Source organism: Eretmochelys imbricata, chromosome 16, assembly GCF_965152235.1.
Source record: "Eretmochelys imbricata isolate rEreImb1 chromosome 16, rEreImb1.hap1, whole genome shotgun sequence".
NCBI lineage: Eukaryota > Metazoa > Chordata > Testudines > Cheloniidae > Eretmochelys > Eretmochelys imbricata.
Window position 1 is genome coordinate 23,116,188 of NC_135587.1, and position 13,781 is coordinate 23,129,968.

General features: G+C 46.7%; 1 protein-coding gene across 1 annotated transcript in view; it reads left to right on the forward strand.

Moving 5' to 3' along the window:
* The window catches only part of DAB2IP (DAB2 interacting protein), a 224,283-nt gene that overhangs the window by 136,637 nt on the left and 73,865 nt on the right, over nucleotides 1-13,781 (forward strand). Inside the window, exon 3 of the mRNA XM_077835916.1 lies at nucleotides 8,843-8,996. Within this exon, the coding sequence (XP_077692042.1) occupies nucleotides 8,843-8,996 (154 nt within the window). The remainder of the gene's footprint in view (nucleotides 1-8,842; nucleotides 8,997-13,781) is intronic.

A 13,781-nucleotide genomic window follows, 5' to 3' on the forward strand; every position in this document is an offset into this window, starting at 1 on the left:
TTAGCACATCACTGGCGCGAGTGAACTGCCCGGTGACTGACGGGACGTGTCGTGTGCTAACACGGAGGCACGTCCTGGGGATGTACTGTCCATGGCGGGAGCTGGAAGTGGGAATGAAGCAACCTCACCCAGAGTGATACCACTACAGTGGTTGATATTGTTTGACGCAAGCCTGCAATTTGCTTTTAGTCAATTTCTCCCCACCAAGTAGCTTATTTTTAGAAGAGTCCCAGCTGTGGTCCCCATGTTTGTTCTTTTTTAAAAACGTCATCATTGTCTTCAGCAGCCAGCCGTGCTCTGGCGCCTGGAGCTGACACCTTAGCATTAAAGGGAAGTGTGGTTTGCCAGCCTCCTCTCCTCATGGGCAATCTGGAAGGAAAGAGACCTGTCTTGCTTTTTCCACCTCATCCTGCTGCTGCCTCTTGAATCAAGTTGCAGCAAAATAATGTTAGTGAGTAAGGGGGATATTTATGGCAAAACCTTCATCCTCCCCTCCATGGCAACTTCTGACCCTAGTGAATAGCTAGGGGGGCGGGGGCGTTTATGCCTGCCCCGGGTCCTGTCCCCGTCACCTCCAGAGCAGGCTGGCAATGCAATGGAATATCCTAAGTCTGTGTGATTGATTCTGCTTTCACATCAGCATTATACCTGGAGTTTGTCCTGAACATTCTGGTGTCAATGTGATCAGAATTTCACCCTGTAACTTTTGGCAATTTGAGACTTGTTAGTTCTTCATGCTATGCTGTGCCACTCTGAAGAATGGTGGGCCTGATTCTTCTCTCACTTACATCAGTTGTACACAGGGATAATACCATTAACTTCACTGGAGATACTCCTGCTTTATACTGGCGTGAGAAGAGAATGAGGCCTGGTGTTTCTATATGTCGGTGTTGAGACCCTTAGTTTCTTTCAAAGGGATATTGCCAGTCTCAAGTCCTGTATTGTCAAGAAAGCCGTTGATTTCCCTAGGTTTTTAAAATGGCATCGTCGCTCGGGTTTTGAGAAGCTTTGTTTGTACAAAATCAAAATGTGGAGCCTTGTTTGAATTGATAGAGTCCCTCTGGTTGTAATTATTTTCCCTGTTGGTTAAAATTGAGGCTCACCTCAAAATGAGGGCAGGACCTATTGAATGTAATTTATGTGTTCGTTATGTGACTGACCGTTAACTGATGCCCCATGCAGAGGACATAAGTCGTGCTACTACTGCCGATAAAGCAGATTCTCCAGGAGCAGAGGGTCTGTTCCAGGAGCAGAAAAGCCGGACTTCATTCCCGCTGTTGCTGGAAGGTCCCATACAACTACTGAGCCAGTCAAAGAGGATAAGGTTTGATTTATTTTCAGCTGCAAAGGGACAAAATCCTTCTCTTGTTTTATGATGCAAATTAATTCCACAGAGTGGTCCACTTTGCTCTCAGTCATAACAAACATTCCCTAATCCCCAGGCTGGAGGCAGCTAGAGTCTCCTCTCCATTCGGCACAGCAGATCCCTTCCTGGCGGCTCTGCTTCTCTGGCGTATGCAGGGCGCCCCACAGGAGTAGTGTGCACGTAGGGGACAGCAGAACAGCCTCAGAGATTCCCCCGTGTGGGTGGGAGGGGAGAAGTGTTAGACCTTGATAAGTGCTTTGGAATTGAGGTAATGAATTTTCCCTGTGTTTACCAGTTACCTGGCCGGGAGGTGTAGTAAAATCTGGGGGAACCGGATGGCTCCAAGCACTGGTAATGGGATGCAGAACCTTTTACCTCCAGGTCACCAGACTGGATCCCACTAGATCCCAGCAGGGAGATAACCAAAACATGTTACCCTCTGATGGCAGTGGGATGGCCTGTGTGAACTAAGTCTGACAGTCTCAGCCTCACTCTGTGTCCAGCACTGCTCCTAGTGTTAAAGGGGAACCTTCATCTTAGAAATCACACTTCTCTCTGGACCTTTCTTACCTGCTGCTGTTCCAAGGGACACTGAAGAGCGGAACTGGAAGATATTCGAGAAGCCATCTTCTTCTCCATTTGTTTACTTAGTGCAGTTAACAGGACTTTGTGGCTCGTCCCCTTTATCTGTACTCAGTCAGTTTCCCCTGTTGGGTGCCTTTCAGCAACAGAGGAGAGGGAAATATTTTAAAAACCAGGAAAATTATCATTGCAAACACACACAAATCAGCAGGTGGATTAGGCAGGTGAGGCTTGAAACTAAAACTGTGGAGATAGTATGTGGATGTTTCCCCTTTAAGAGCTTGTCTACATGTGGAAGATAATATTCCAGAATAAGACAGAATGTGGATTTAAAGCAGATTAACTACAGCAGAATAACTCCATGTGAACACTCAAATTCCATAATGAGAGTGTCACACATCGAACCGGAATGACTCCATGTGTGGACGAGGCCTAAACCCTGTCCTTGTTTGGAGCCTCAGCAGAGGGCCAAGTTCTGGAATTGAGCACAGAGACTCAGCTCTGCTGATGGTCCCTCCTGTGTAAAGCTGAGCTGCGCCAGCAGACATTAACCTGCTAGGCTTAGATTCACCTCATGACCTGGAAGTGAAAGGCTCCATACCCCATTACCGATCCCTGGCACATTGTCAGTCAGGTTAGCTGTCCTGCTGACGGTTGACCCTTGCAGTTTCTCAGAGCTCAGGGTCTAGCCCAAATGTCCACACGGCAATTTTTTGGCCCCGCAAGCCCAAGCCAGCTGACCCGGGCCATCCGTGGGGTTTTTTATCCCTATGTAAACTTACTCACAAAGCGTCAGTAGCTTGGAGTATTGCTGCAATCTAAATAATAATGTTCAGCATCCCTAATTCTGGCTGTTTATTAAAGAGTCACGCCAAGAGCATTAGAATCTCTTAATGCTGAAATGTTCCATTAGGTTTATTATTTAGAAAAACAATCCTCTCTCTCTGGTCTTGGGCAGTAAACATTTTTTCTTTAATAACTAGCTTTTGGCTGCCTCTCTGTTGGACCCTCCAGGACAGTGCCAGGAGGGGTAATGCTGTTATTTCTCTTTAAAGCTGCTGTGATATTTTATGAGATTTCCCCCACTTCCATTTAAACTGAACCTTGGAGACACAGAAGAGGATTAAAATAAGGCACGTGGCAAAACAAACCCAATGTGCTGTTCGGAGACACAGTTCCTCCAACGAGAAGTCTGTGACCTGGTGGATTTATCTGCTGCACTTATAAAAGCCCAGCAACCTAATTTGATTTGCTCATGTAAACCAAGATGGGAGCCAGAATACATCGTGTGTTGTTAAAGAAAGAAATTGGCTGTGTGCACATGCTATTTTTTAAAATGTAACTGTAGGGAGATGGATTTGAAGGAAACACCTCCCAGTCCTGGAAGTGTGTATATACAGCAAACGAACACTCTCTGTACTGCTTGGTTAGGTGGCTGGGGGCTATCGTGGTCTCAGTTTCTGAAAATGAGGAAGGGAAGAGGATGAATTTACAGATGCTCTGGTCATTTCATGGGTTGCTCTGACAACAAGAAGTTCTGTACCTGTTTTACATAGCTGTTCGTAGATTCCAGAGCCAGAGGGCACCGTTGTGATCATCTAGACTGACCTCCTGTATAACATATGCCACAGAACTTCCCCCAAATAATTCCCAGAGCATCACTTTTAGAGAAACGTCCAATCTTGATTTTAAAATGGCCAGTGATAGAGAATCCACCTTGACCTTTGGTAAATTGTTTCAATGGTCAATTACCTTCACTGGCAAAAATTTACACCCTATTTCCAGTGTAAATTTGTCTAGCTTCAACTGCCAGCCACTGGATTGCATTATACCTTTCTCTGCGAGATTGATGGGCCTATTGTTAAATGTTTGTGCCCCATGTAGAGACACATAGGCTGTAGTCAAGGCACCCCTTGACCTTCTCTTTGTTAATCTAATAGATCTTTGACTCTATCACTAGAGGTAAGCTAAATAGGTAGATTTGAAGAACTCTGTCACTATAAAGGCATGATCTCTAATCCTTTAATCATTCTCATGCCTCTTCTCTGAACCCTCTCCAATTTATCAACATCCTTCTTGAGTTGTGGACACCAGAACTGGACACAGAATTCCAGCAGTAGTCGCATCAGTGCCAAGTACAGAAGTAAAATAATCTTTCTGTTCCGAGCTGAGATTCCCCGAGTTATGCATCCCCGGATCGCATTAGCTCTTCTGGCCACAGCATCGCACTGGGAGGTCGTGTTCACTGGATTCTCCACCACGACCCCCCAAATCTTTGTCAGAGTCACTGCTTCCCTGGGTAGAGTCCCCCATTCTGTAAGTGTGGCCTGCATTCTTTGTCCTGAGATGGATACATTTGCATTTAGCTGTATTAAAACACACATTGTTTGCTTGTACCCCGTTTACCAAATGATCACATTGCTTTGAATCAGGGACCTGACTGTCTCTTGATTTTTAGTAACCTCTGTAAACGTTATCAGTGATGATTTTTTGTTTTCTTCCAGGCTGTAGATAAAAATGTTAAATAATGTAGGGCCAAGAACTGATCCCTGAGGGACCCCACTGGAAAAGACCCACTCTGTGACTATTCCCCATTTGCAGTTACATTTTGAGACCTATTAGCTAGCCAATTTTTAATCCATTTAACTTGTGCCATGTTAATTGTGTATCATTCTAGTTTTTTAATCAAAATGTCATGCAGCACCAATTCAAATGCCTTAGAGAAGTCTAAGTATATTTCGTCAACACTATTACCTTTATCAGCCAAATTTATAATCTCATCAAAAAAAATATCAAGTTAGTTTGACAGGGTCTAGTGTATGTAAACTCACGTTAATTGGCATTAATTAATCCTCCTCCTTTAATTCTTTATTAACTGAGTCTAGTATCAGCCGCTCCATTATCTTGCCCGGGAGCAATGTCAGGCTGACAGACCTATAATTGCCCAGGTCATCCCATTTACCCTTTTTAAATATTGGTACACCATGAGCTTTCTTGCAGTCTCCTGGAACTTCCCCAGTGATCCAAGACTTATTGAAAATCAGCATTAACGGTCCAGCAAGCTCCTCAGCCAGCTCTTTCCAAACTATCTAAAATATTGGAGACGTGCTAGGAATATCTGCATTGCAATTGTCCCTCCGAACTGGCAGCAAGGTTGTATGATCACGTGCCCATTGTGAGACGACTTTGCTCACAAGTGGTTCCTCTGCAGGGAGCTGGCGACAGAACTGTCCCTTCAGGCTAGAGGTAGGTGTCTCCTAGGCCCAGGGCAGAGCAGTAAGTGCAGAAGGCTCACACAGATGCTACCCCTGCTGCACCAGCTCTCTGATTAGAGTGGCCTTCACACCGCACCATTGTTAATCCTGCACTTTTCCCAACCTCCGAAGTCAGAATTATTTTTTTGTTCTCAAATTGCTGCCCCTCTTCAGTTAGAGCAGGCTCAGCCCAAGCATTCCAGGTCTCTTGTGCGTTAGCTGTGAAAACATTATACCTCTCAGCTGCTTCATCTTTAATGTGCATGTGGCTGGCTTTTATTCTCTCTCCCAAGTGACCAGGACAGCAGAATTATTGTTTCAGTAAGAATAATAGTGCCCTCTCCGCAGTGAGTCAGCCAGGCAGTTCATGGCATTAGCGGGAATTTCTTATTACTGTTCACACAGAAGGGAAGCCTGCACAACCATGGGCACTAAGGCAGGGAGTTACAAACAGCTGCCAGTAAATGGATCCCTGCAGCAAATGTCATGTCACCCACTAAAGGACATGACAAATTTTCCTTCACTAGAAGAGGGTATTAAAATGAAAGGGTACTGTGCCCTTTGCAGACATCCAGTATATGTCCACATTCTACAAAGCATTCATTGCTTGTAGCAGGCAGTCTGGACAGCGGCAAGTTTCAGAGGGTTACGGGAAGCATGGGGAGTAGCCTTTATTGATTTTTAATTGTGTGTGTGTGTGTGAGACTTTTGTGCTGGTGAATGGTGTCAGACTGTCCTGGGAGACCCTGCCCAAGCAGTGTTCATGCCTGTCCTAGAGGGGTTGCTTCAATGGTGAGGTAACTTTCCCCGGTGCAATCTGACCCCCGGCCACTTTTATTTTTATGAAAAAATCCCAATGACTGTACAGTTTCTTAATGTATGACGGTGCCGTAAACTATGGGTATAATGTGAACGCTGTTGAATTTGATAATGACATAACATAGTCCTATTGTAGTGTCCTTCATTGCTTAAATATATGTAGATGATATTCTGAAGCAAACCACTGTTAAATAACAATGTAACATGAAAAGTTCTCCCCCCTCAGGTTCCCTCCACTACACACGTGCACTTCTACACACATGCCCACACCTGCAACTTCTGACTGATTTTGTTGCAATGTTTGCTAAACTGGGAGAACAGCAATACAGATTCATGGCTTGGTAATGTGTGTGTATATATACATACAATATGTGCTTATTAAATTCTGAGTTCATATTGCCAGAACTTTACACACACTAAGAATTTGAGCCTCAGTCTGATTGCTTAGATTTCCTAGATTTTTCCCTAAATTATAGAAAGTAAGACTTAATATAAATGTCACCATGGTTAGTTCTTTAGCAGTTGGTTAATGGTTTATGCTAACAGCTCCACAGTTTCCAGATATTTCTCTCTAGCACTCGCAGCCGGGGTTAACTTGATCGATCTAGGTGCATTAGAGTTACTTTGCAGAATCATTCAGGGAATAAGGATGTGGGCCCCTTTTCTTCGAAAATAGTATTAAATTGCCACAAACTACTGGAAAATCACAGTGAGACTTGGCTCAGTTCCTAAAGATCAGTTTTACTTGCAAGAGTGCTCCAGGTTGAGTGGACAGTTTAGAGGATTGCTAATGGGATTTACAGCCTTTTGTTTCTAAATCCGCTGGTTCTAATCCGGCCCAAATCAGTAAGGACCAAAGATTATTAGCTTCTGAGGGCTGCTTGATGTCCTGTGTGAAATGTGTTTGATGGTCATCTTAGTGCAGTTCCCAGTGGACACATTATTAGATACCACCACAATTGGTCTTGGCTGTCAGCCTCAATAGAGAGCACAAAAGACTGAACAGCCCATGGAGACTGAGCTGTCTATTAAACCTCAGATACTGTCCCTCCTCTTTGGTTAATGTTGTCTGTGTTGCATCGGTTCTGCAGAAAAATAGGGGGCTTCACTTCGCAGGGCTGTCAGTCTGGCACTTTTAACTGGACAAACCAGATGAAGTCTGAACCTTTATCACCTCAGGGCCTGCTCGTGGAATGAACCTTTATGGCTAAGCTCGCAAAGTACCTGGTTTATTTTTGGCACTACTGTTGGCTGTTTTCTCGTCTCCGTGTGGCATCTGACTGAAAATGGTGAATTTTGTATACGTGGCCGGCATTTCTTAGTGTTTCTTTCAGCTTTGTTCCTGAGAATGGCAAAACTCAATTCACACAGATGAAGCAATCTGAAACAATGCATGTGAATTGCATCACTTTGTGTGTTGAGGACAGTGTTAAAAATAAAGGCTAAAATCCCTTCACTTTGCAAAGTCCTGTCCTTTGAAGCAGCCTAAATGCTGTCCCTTACAGACAGACCCACACACACTCACAGCTTCTCTGAGAGACACTGAGACTGTTGCCATGGGTTCTAAAGGTCAAAGTTATTAGAGTCAGTTTCTCAGATCTGGCCTCAGTAGAAGTGTTTTATATTGTGTAGACGTGAGATAATGGGACCGTTTCATTTGCCCTCATGTTTCTTTTCCTGCTGCCCTTTTATATTTTTTTAATTTTTCCTCCAAAGCCTCATATTTTCCCCATGCCCTCTCTGATTCCTCATTAACAGTTACTTGCACCATTGTCTGTACTGATCCTTGCTGAAAATTGTGCATTGTTCACCACCTGCAGACTTCCCTGCTGTTAAATGCTGCCCATGCACCTCCAGGGCATTTAAATGAGTCTGTAGGGCTCTCAGGTCCTGTTTTCCACCTCTCTCCTTCGCGTGGATATGTCTGTAACAGTCAGGATGGGCACATCAGCTGCAAAGTGTTAATCCAGCCACTGGCTCCACCCATGATAGGAATTTGTGCTTTCCTTGCAAATGAAGATGGAGGTGCAATGCTGTGTCTCGGGGTACCTGGGGTCCTGCATGCTTCCCACGTGTTAGCATTCTCCCTGCAGCACTCCGTCCGCAGCTCTGTATTCCCAAGTGGGAGACCCAATCTGAATAAAATCCAAATCTTTTGGGGCTTTGAAGAAAGCACCGTTAGTACAACTTTCTACTGTCACCTGGGGCTGGTGGCTGTGAAATAGCGTGAGATGAAACCCCATGTGAGGGGGATCTCCCGTCCAAGTGTGGACCAGGCCCAACCCTGTTTAAATCTGCAGTCCCTGCTACGATCACAGCATATGGCAGTAGAGATATAGTCCATACAGATCACCTCACGGCGTGGGGCATATGGCACGTGCACCGTGTATCCTGGTGTTGGTGAGTGTGTTAAAGCGGGACTGGTGACTGTTTTGTCCTGCAGTGCCAACCTACCAAACTGACCTCATTTAACTCTGAGGGTTGAATTTGCAAAGTCTGATGCAACAGAGGTTGTGTACCTGCAAAAAAACACAGACATCTTTGCAGGGAGACGTGTTGTGTGCATCTACAAACATGGACTCCTGCTGCACTTCCTTCTCCTACAGCATCAGAGTGAAGTAAACCAACATTTTATTATAAACCTCTTCATAATGCAGCCTCTGTACCAAATTACAAAGGGGGTTGCAGAGCAGTCCCCAACGGGCCTGTTACCTCATGCAAAAAATTCCCAGTGGTTTTGTAGATTGACTTGAAACACATGCACCTAATCAGCTCTCTGCGGAGAACAGATGCGACTGATGTCATTGTGTTCTTCCTCTAGATCCCATCTAATGCCGAGGCTGAAAGAATCACGCTCCCACGAGTCTTTGCTCAGCCCCAGTAGTGCTGTTGAGGCTCTGGATCTCAGTATGGAGGAAGAAGTGGTCATCAAGCCAGTTCACAGTAGCATTCTGGGGCAGGACTATTGTTTTGAGGTAAGAGGCTTTTGTGTCCATCCTACAACATCGTGTTGGAAGGTATCTGTTTGGTGAGTAGTGTGGGGGAATCTTCTTGCCTTATAAACATCTCTGGTGTGATCTTTCGTTTATCAGAGCAATGTCTAATGGAGACAGTTGTTTCAATGAGAGTTTGTGTGTGCTCTGTAAAAAAAAAATTCTGTTGGGAAAAATATACCAATAAAATGAGAGCTCTAACCCCATTTTACAGTGGTAGCAGCACCTGCTGCTTGGAGAGCTACCCAGCAGTCCTAAACACAGTCCATGCCCTCATAGAACATAGATAAATAATCCATAGTCATATAGACAACATAACCTGCAGTTCTCTATTCTGTGGCTGCATGGGCTTCATACACTGTTGTCCATGGGGTGTAGAATTCAGGACCTTATTATCCAAAAACATCAGGCTTCTGTTGCTTGAGTAAAAGGGAGATCTCTGTGAGCTGGAGTATTATTGGGTTTTATATCCTAGCAGGCGATAGCTAAGCGTATGTCTACACTACGAAATTAGGTCGAATTTATAGAAGTCATTTTTTTAGAAATCGGTTTTATATATTCGAGTGTGTGTGTCCCCACAGAAAATGCTCTAAGTGCATTAAGTGCATTAATTGGCGGAGCGCTTCCACAGTACTGAGGCAAGCGTCGACTTCCAGAGTGTTGCACTGTGGGTGGCTATCCCACAGTTCCCGCAGTGTCCGCTGCCCACTGGAATTCTGGGTTGAGATCCCAATGCCTGATGGGGCTAAAACATTGTCGCGGGTGGTTCTGGGTACATATTGTCAGGCCCCCGTTCCCTCCCTCCCTCCGTGAAAGCAGCAGCAGACAATCGTTTCGCGCCTTTTTTCTTGAGTTACCTGTGCAGACGCCATACCACGGCAAGCATGGAGCCCACTCAGGTAACCGTCACCGTATGTCTCCTGGGTGCTGGCAGACGTGGTACTGCATTGCTACACAGAAGCATCAACCCATTGCCTTGTGGCAGCAGATGGTGCAATAGGACTGGTAGCCGTCATCGTCATGTCCGAGGTGCGGCCAGGAGCGCCTGGGCAGACATGGGCACAGGGACTAAATCTGGAGTGACTTGACCGGGTCATTGTCTTTAGTCCTGCAGTCAGTCCTATTGAACCATCTTATGGTGAGCAGGCAGGCGATACGGATTGCTAGCAGTCCTACTGTACCATCTGCTGCAAGGCAGGCAACAGATGAGGATGGCTAGCAGTTCTACTGCACCATCTTCTGCCGAGCAGCCATGAGATGTGGATGGCTTGCAGTCCTTCTGCACCATCTGCTGCCAGCCAAAGATGTAAAAGATAGATGGAGTGGATCAAAACAAGAAATAGACCAGATTTGTTTTGTACCCATTTGCTTCCCCCCCCTCCCCCATCTAGGGGACTCATTCCTCTAGGTCACACTGCAGTCACTCACAGAGAAGGTGCAGCTAGGTAAATCTAGCCATGTATCAATCAGAGGCCAGACCAACCTGCTTGTTCCAATAAGAACAATTACTTAGGTGCACCATTTCTTATTGGAACCCTCTGTGAAGTCCTGCCTGAAATACTCCTTGATGTAAAGCCACCCCCTTTGTTGATTTTAATTCCCTGTAAGCCAACCCTGTAAGCCATGTTGTCAGTCGCCCCTCCCTCCATCAGAGCAACGGCAGACAATCGTTCCGCGCCTTTTTTCTGTGCGGACGCCATACCAAGGCAAGCATGGAGGCCGCTCAGCTCACTTTGGCAATTAGGAGCACATTAAACACCACACGCATTATCCAGCAGTATATGCAGCACCAGAACCTGGCAGAGCGAAACCGGGCGAGTAGGCGACGTCAGTGTGGTGACGAGAGTGATGAGGACATGGACACGGACACAGACTTGTCTCAAAGCACGGACCCTGGCAATGTGGGCATCATGGTGCTAATGGGGCAGGTTCATGCGGTGGAACGCCGATTCTGGGCTTGGGAAACAAGCACAGACTGGTGGGACCACATAGTGTTGCAGGTCTGGGATGATTCCCAGTGGCTGCGAAACTTTCGCATGTGTAAGGGCACTTTCATGGAACTTTGAGACTTGCTTTCCCCTACCCTGAAGCGCATGAATACCAGGATGAGAGCAGCCCTCACAGTTGAGAAGCGAGTGGCGATAGCCCTGTGGACGCTTGCAACGCCAGACAGCTACCGGTCAGTCGGGAATCAATTTGGAGTGGGCAAATCTACTGTGGGGGCTGCTGTGATGCAAGTAGCCCACGCAATCAAAGATCTGCTGATATCAAGGATAGTGACCCTGGGAAATGTGCAGGTCATAGTGGATGGCTTTGCTGGAATGGGATTCCCTAACTGTGGTGGGGCCATAGACGGAACCCATATCCCTATCTTGACACCGGAGTACCAAGCCGGCGAGTACATAAACCGCAAGGGGTACTTTTCAATAGTGCTGCAAGCACTGGTGGATCACAAGGGACGTTTCACCAACATCAACATGGGATGGCCGGGCAAGGTACATGACGCTCGCATCTTCAGGAACTCTGGTCTGTTTCAAAAGCTGCAGGAAGGGATTTTATTCCCAGACCAGAAAATAACTGTTGGGGTGTTGAAATGCCTATAGTTATCCTTGGGGACCCAGCCTACCCCTTAATGCCCTGGCTCATGAAGCTGTACACAGGCAGCCTGGACAGTAGTCAGGAGCTGTTCAACTACAGGCTGAGCAAGTGCAGAATGGTGGTAGAATGTGCATTTGGACGTTTAAAGGCGCGCTGGCGCAGTTTACTGACTCGCTTAGATCTCAGTGAAACCAATATTCCCACTGTTATTACTGCTTGCTGTGCGCTCCACAATATCTGTGAGAGTAAGGGGGAGACGTTTATGGCGGGGTGTGAGGTTGAGGCAAATCGCCTGGCTGCTGGTTACGCGCAGCCAGACACCAGGGTGCTTAGAAGAACACAGGAGGGCGCAGTACACATCAGAGAAGCTTTGAAAACCAGTTTCATGACTGGCCAGGCTACGGTGTGAAAGTTCTGTTTGTTTCTCCTTGATGAAACCCCCCAGCCCTTGGTTCACTCTACTTCCCTGTAAGCTAACCACGCTCCCCTCCTCCCTTCGATCATCGCTTGCAGAGGCAATGAAGTCATTGTTGCTTCACATTCATGCATTCTTTATTCATTCATCACACAAATAGGGGGATGACTACCAAGGTAGCCCAGGAGGGGTGGTGGAGGAGGGAAGGAAAATGCCACACAGCACTTTGAAAGTTTACAACTTTAAAATTTATTGAATGCCAGCCTTCTGTTTTTTGGGCAATCCTCTGTGGTGGAGTGGCTGGTTGGCCGAAGGCCCCCCACCACGTTCTTGGGCGTCTGGGTGTGGAGGCTATGGAACTTGGGGAGGAGGGTGGTTGGTTACACAGGGGCTGTAGTGACAGTCTGTGCTCCAGCTGCCTTTGCTGCAGCTCAACCATACACTGGAGCATACTGGTTTGATCCTCCAGCAGCCTCAGCACTGAATCCTGCCTCCTCTCATCACGCTGCCGCCACATTTGAGCTTCAGCCCACTACTTACTCTCTTCAGCCCGCCACTTACTCTCTTCAGCCTGCCACCTCTCCTCCCGGTCATTTTGTGCTTTCCTGCACTCTGACATTATTTGCCTCCACGCATTCGTCTGTGCTCTGTCAGTGTGGGAGGACAGCATGAGCTCAGAGAACATTTCATCACGAGTGCGTTTTTTTTTCTTTCTAATCTTCACTAGCCTCTGGGAAGGAGAAGATCCTGTGATCATTGAAACACATGCAGCTGGTGGAGGAAAAAAAAGGGACAGTGGTATTTAAAAAGACACATTTTATAAAACAGTGGCTACACTCCTTTCAGGGTAAACCTTGCTGTTAACATTACATACATAGCACATGTGCTTTTGTTACGAGGTCACATTTTGCCTCCCCCCTCCCCATGGCTACCCCCTCAACGCTCCCCCCTCCCCGTGGCTAACAGCGGGGAACATTTCTGTTCAGCCACAGGCAAACAGCCCAGCAGGAACAAGCACCTCTGAGTGTCCCCTGAAGAAAAGCACCCTATTTCAAGCAGGTGATTATGAATGATATCTCACTCTCCTGAGGATAACACAGAGAGATAAAGAACGGATGTTGTTTGAACGCCAGCAAACATACACTGCAATGCTTTGTTGTACAATGATTCCCGAGTACGTGTTACTGGCCTGGAGTGGTAAAGTGTCCTACCATGGAGGACTGAATAAGGCTGCCCTCCCCAGAAACCTTTTGCAAAGGCTTTGGGAGTACATCCAGGAGAGCCGCAAATGCCAGGGCAAATTAATCCTTTCACATGCTTGCTTTTAAACCATGTATAGTATTTTAAAAGGTACACTCACCGGAGGTCCCTTCTCCGCCTGCCGGGTCCAGGAGGCAGCCTTGGGTGGGTTCGGGGGGTACTGGCTCCAGGTCCAGGATCAGAAACAGTTCCTGGCTGTCGGGAAAACCGGTTTCTCCACTTGCTTGCTGTGAGCTATGTACAACCTCATCATCATCATCTTCTTCTTCGTCCCCAAAACCTGCTTCCATGTTGCCTCCATCTCCATTGAAGGAGTCAAACAACATGGCTGGAGTAGTGGTGGCTGAACCCCCTAAAATGGCATGCAGCTCATCAGAGAAGCGGCATGTTTGGGGCTCTGACCCAGAGTGGCCGTTCGCCTCTCTAGTTTTCTGGTAGGCTTGCCTCAGCTCCTTAAGTTTCACGCGGCACTGCTTCGGGTCCCTGTTATGGCC